This window comes from Culex quinquefasciatus, chromosome 2, assembly GCF_015732765.1.
Source record: "Culex quinquefasciatus strain JHB chromosome 2, VPISU_Cqui_1.0_pri_paternal, whole genome shotgun sequence".
Lineage (NCBI taxonomy): Eukaryota > Metazoa > Arthropoda > Insecta > Diptera > Culicidae > Culex > Culex quinquefasciatus.
The window spans coordinates 140112733-140118732 of NC_051862.1; the positions used below are offsets into that span (position 1 = coordinate 140112733).

General features: G+C 33.5%; 1 protein-coding gene across 1 annotated transcript in view; it reads left to right on the plus strand.

Moving 5' to 3' along the window:
• Positions 1–5727, plus strand: part of LOC6031792 (carbohydrate sulfotransferase 1) — a 46865-nt gene extending 41138 nt beyond the window's left edge. The window contains exons 4-5 of the mRNA XM_001842448.2: positions 3094–3295; positions 3360–5727. Of these exons, the coding sequence (XP_001842500.2) occupies positions 3094–3295; positions 3360–3476 (319 nt within the window). The 3' untranslated portion in view covers positions 3477–5727. The remainder of the gene's footprint in view (positions 1–3093; positions 3296–3359) is intronic.
• Positions 5728–6000: the final 273 nt, after the last annotated feature.

The following is a 6000-nucleotide window of genomic DNA, read 5'->3' on the forward strand; positions in this document are numbered from 1 at the left end:
TTGCAAAAAAATAAATTTGCAACTTTGCAGATTTTATCAAAATACCTATAGCCACTTTGAATAATTGAAAAGTTACATTTTCTATGTTTTTTTTTATTAATTGTGTCCATGATTGTCCAGTCCTGAATATAATTTTTATCGAAAAGTTGAGAAATTTTCAATAAAATTGCCAAAACGGTATTGAACATTGGACCTCTGGTTTCTGAAATACAGCGAATAAAGAAAAAGAAACACGAAAATTTAAATTCTGTAAGTCTCATGCAAACAGCTTTTTATTTTCTAGTGCCAATATCTCACAACCAATGGTCTTATTTTCAATGTTAAAAACTGAATCACTTGTGTAATGTTCTGGTCCTTTCTAAATCTTTTTATTTCTGTTGGGATCAAGACTCACATTTTAAAAAGGTGTTATATTGAATATGAGCAATTCTCTACGAAATCGTTTTTTTGTAAATTTCGGAATTTTAATTTTTGTGTTTTTTAATCCAACTGAAACTTTTTTGGTGCCTCCGGTATGCCCAAAGAAGCCATTTTACATCATTAGTTTGTCAATATAATTTTCCATGCAAATTTGGCAGCTGCCCATACATAAACGATGTATGAAAATTTAAAAATCTGTATCTTGTGAAGGAATTTTTTGATCGATTGGTGTCTTGGGCAAAGTTGTAGGTATGAATACGGACTACACCGAGAAAAAAATGATACACGGTAAAATTTTTTTGGTGATTTTTTAATTTACTTTTTGTCCCTAAAACATGATTTGCAAAAAAAACACTATTTTTAATTTTTAAGTTTTTTGATATGTTTTAGAGGATATCAAATGCCAACTTTTCAAAAATGTCCAGGTTGTGCAAAAAACCTTTGACCAAGTTATGAATTTTTTAATCAATACTGATTTTTCAAAAAAAATCGAAATATTGGTCGCAACAATTTTTCAATTTCATTTTTCGATGTATAATCAAATTTTCACTCAAAAAGTACTTTAGTGAAATTTTGATACACTAAAACCCCCGATTACGCTCAGGCGTTACGCTTTTTGTTAGGTTGATTTCTCGAAAACAGTGTAATGTTTCTACAATCTTTTAAAATCAATTTGTAGATCTGCACAAGACGTATAAATTGCTTTAAAAAGATTGCAAAAATGTTGCGTCGTTTCAGAGAAATCGACGAAATACAAAGCGTAACGCCTGAGCGTAATCGGGGGTTTTAGTGTAAGAACTTGAACTTTTTTCAAAATTGTTAAATCAAGGCTAACATTTCAAAAGGGCCAAACATTCAATATTATGCCCTTTTAAAATATAAGTCTTGGTTTAAAATTAAAATATTTTTTTCGAAGAGATCGGAAAATTTCACGAATGTTTCATATTCCAACATTGTAAATAGAAACATTAGATATTGAGATATTGACATTAGAAAACGGTGGGTTGTTTGGGTGAGACTTAGAAAACATCAATTTTCTTGTTTTTAAACACTTGCATGGCAAGTTGGAAACCAAGGGTCGTATCAACAAATTTAAAAAAAGCAAAATACAGAGAATTTTCTCAGCTATTCAAAAGATTTTTGTCAAAAATAGGCAAACATGTGCACTAATATATAAAAAAAATAAAAACTGCGACTATTTTCAAAAAAGTTACCTAAAAATGGCTTCCCGGGCAGACGGTAATAACAAAATTCATGCCATTTCAATAACAAATTCTGTTAAAATAACAAAAAGTGTTATGGAATCTTCCTGTAAAATCCATTTCTGCATAATGGTTTAATAACGGTTTATGTTATCATAACAAAATTTGTTATTGGTCTGGTATTGGTTGAAAGCCAAAACAACTTTGGAATAACATTTTTTGTTATGGAAGAATAACTCCAACCTGTTATTGGGATGATCGGATTAGTTGTTAAAATAACAAAAATTAATAACAAAGATTTGTTCGAAGAATAACTAAAAATGTTATTAGTCTGTTATTACAATAACATTCCAATAACAAAAAAATCATAACGACGAATAACAAATCTTGTTATAAATAACGTAAAATGTTATTGGCCTAGTATTTTCAAATATCAAAAAATGTTATTCCCAAGTTTTTTTCCGTCTGCTCGGGTTTAACTTGAAAACGCTGCACTTTATCAAAATTTCACTTAAAAGTATTTTATGATTGCAAATCAAATTTTACATTGAAAAATGAAGTTGAAAACTTGTTGCGACCAATATTTCGATTTTTTGAAAAAATCAGTATTGATTAAAAAATCATAACTCGGTCAATGATTTTTTACACAACCTGGAAATTTCAGAAAAACTGGCATTTAATGTCCTCTAAAACATATCAAAAAATGAAAAAAAAATAAAAACAGTGTTTTTTGCAAATCAAATTTTAGTGACAAAAAGTAAAATAAAAAATCACCAAAATTGTTTTTACCAAAAATCATTTTTTTCAGTGTAGTCCATATCTATACCTACAACTTTGCCGAAGACACCAAATCGATTTTTGAATTTTCATACATCATTTTTGTATGGACAGCTGCCAAATTTGTATGGAAAATTATATGGACAAACTAACGATGCAAAATGGTTTCTTTGGGCATACCGAAGGCACCAAAAAAGTTTCAGTCGGATTAAAAATTACAAAAAAAGTCGAATGACCGAAATCTGAGAGAACTGCTTATATTTGACTTTTTGTAATGTTAGTCTTCATTTTCAATTTTAAAAATAGAATTTTTCGAAAAAAAAAATATGAAAAAGGTCTTGAATTTTTGCGCAAAGCAATCTGTCAAACTTTTTGAGCGTTTTTCTGAAAAAAAAACCGAGTTCATTTACGGGTGCCACGGTATCTCAAGATTGGAATAACCAAATTGGATGAAATTCGGGGTGAAGACTCTCAAGACATGTCCCGTATGCATGATGAAGCAAAAGTAATTTTTCAAAAGGACGTAACCTGACTTGAAATCGCCCAATGTTACGCCCTATTGTAAAATTACCGTGGAACAGTCCGATTTAAGTTTAATTAAGAATAGCTCCATTGCAATCAATTAAAAACAACTGTTTGGATCCTTGATAATTTGAAAATTAGATTTCTTATCTTTTTTTCATTCCATTTCCAGAGCGATCCGCTACGAAGATCTGTCGATGAACCCGTACAAAACCACCAAAGAGATACTCAAGTTCTACGGGCTGCCGTTCGATCCCGCCGTCGAGGAGTTCCTGGACACGCACACGAAGCTGGACATTGGCGGGGTCAGCTCGACATTCCGAGACTCCAAGTCGACTCCGTTCCACTGGACCAAGGACCTTACCTTCGAGGAGGTGTGATGAATCGTTGTGGGGAGTTTCTAAACAAACCTAACAAAAACTTTCTTTTTAAACCCAGGTGAAAGTCATCCAGGACAGCTGCGTGACGGCGATGAAGTCCTGGGGCTACCGGAACGCGTCCAGCGAGCAGGATCTGCTCAACTTTAACCCGCTGATGACGTTCGATTTGTCGTGAAAGCCGGCCGACGACGGGCGGCTCAGCTGATCGGGCTAAGAAGCGGCTTAAATCGTAAATCCGGAAGACCGGGGATAAATATGGTACTTGGTACTTCGTTGTGAACGGAGAACACACACACACACAAGTGCGAACCGTGTGACTACAATTTGTAATATAGAACAAGAGCATCTGTGATGAACTAGGTAAAAACTAATATCGAATAGTGTGTTTGTGTGAATATGAGTGTAATGTGGGCTTTACTGTACTGCATTAAATAACTATTAATCATTACATAAATATTTATCGTACGTGTTCGAAGAACGGTCCTCTGTCCTTTGTTACTCCTTCACTAAATAGGGTAACGGATTAGTAGTGGATTTTACACTTGCTGATGTCACTAGAAAACCGATTGGTTGTAGAATGTGTTAATTATTAATTTGTTCCGAAACCTGGATAGTAGCCAACACAAGTTTGAAAATACTACGCAATTCTTCAGAAGCTCTCTCAAAAATCAAACCCCTTTCCAGATCGCTTTCTCTGGCACCACTAGATCAAATCAATTTCGCACGTTGCAAACGCAAAAGTTGGTTGTTCCCCGCCCATGTCAGTTTGCACACTTCGCGTTCAGTTTGTGCTGCTCTTTTTCTTTTGACAAAAAATGCTGTTGAAATAGCAAATCAACCTGATCGTGCTATCAAATCGCACGTGCATTTTGGGCTGAATTTTGACGCCATTTTGAACAACCTTTTGACCTTCGCACAACTCGATTTAAATCCGGTTATTTACAATGAAAACGTTAAGAACGTCGTGCAATTTTGCCACCCGTCATACAATACATGGTCCAATCAGATTTGGTACCACAAAGTATTACTTCTAGAATATTACGTGGCCAGGTCTGCCTATAGGCTGACCTGCGACTTGCGAAGCCTAAGTGCACCTCACTTTTTTCATGGTGGAAGCAACACTTGAAGTGTTCCTTGTATAGTTTACACTTCTTATCTTATCAATTTAGTTTTCCTTTATTTATTTTGTTATTATTCACTGTAACACGGGAATAATGTGCATTCAATCTATTTCCATAGAAGTTATTTGAAGTTTTTTATTAAACTCCAACGAATTTAGATCATTGAGGATAAACCAAAGCCAAATATGAATTTATCATTAAACGTCAAATTTTGAGTTAAAAGATGAGCTATTTTACTTTACCAAAATTTATATAAGAAATTCCAACACATAAAGCAGCACAAACATCAGTCTTTTTCATCGTACATATCCAAAATTTCTTCTAACAAACACGTGACTCGCGCCAACAGAGTGTCTCCCCTTTATCTTTGTAGTAACAATAAATGCAACATATCGTTAATTAATCTTTAGCAAACCTACCTACTCCTAATAGAATTCGTAAACGTTTTAAATGATTAACTACAATAAATTCCGAACTCAGAAGTCACCCCTCTTACTCGGGAGCTTAAAATAGTCGCGTAAACTTCGTAAGTAAAGACTATTTGTTTAAACACACTACAAGATAACAGGCATAGATAGTTAGATCGTCGATAAAAAAACAAAACTTAGACTAACAATACAGAACAGATAAAATAACATTTTTGATAACACTACTTAAAAAACCCAAGTAATTAGAGTGCCTTTTAATCAGACGCGGATTGATGCAAAAGCTAACGGATTGATACCAAATTATCACATGACATAAAACGAAAATTGAGGAAAAATAACGCTACACTATAATATAGGAAACGCAAAACAATACATAGAAAGTAACATAAGAAAATAAAACTCTGAACAATCTTCGCAGAACGCTGACTTTCCGCCTCGAAAGGTCCTACACTTTTTGAAACTGCGCGGCGACGGTCCTACTCTTTATCGCACTTGCAGAACACAGTATACCTATATAGGCAAACAACACTTCTATTTACAATTTAAACAGAGAAAAAAGACATTTAATACTGTAGGAGTGCACACACACGCGTATATGATTGCAACGAAAAGCTGCTGTTGATGGTCAAACCAGATTATTTTGTTTGTGTCTTTCCGATAAGTAAATTACAACTCATGCTTAAACTAGAGAGCAAAACACAGAAAAGTTACACAGAGAAATAAACAAAAATGCGAATTATTGTAGTGTAACGTGTAGAAAATAGTCCGAATAATCGTAATTTATTGAAACCCAGCAGAATTTAACACACGAAGAGAAATGTAAGGGAAAAAGCCTATGCTCAAGAATTGAAATAAATCTTGTCTGATGAATATCGAAGCGGTTATTTTGTTGTTGATGGAACATAAAAGAAATTTCAAGAAAAAAAATATAATGCACATCCACAGATTTTTTTTCAAATTTGGATTCCGTTTTCATCTTAAGGGGTTACATACACGTAGAAAATCACAAAATTTCATATACAGCCATCCCTCATATTCGGAACAGTTTACAGATCGGTCAGTGTTCAAAAAATCATATCAAATCGATAATTGAACATAATGATTTGCTTTTACCTTCATGTGAAAGCTTTTCTTGAGATCTTTCGAATGC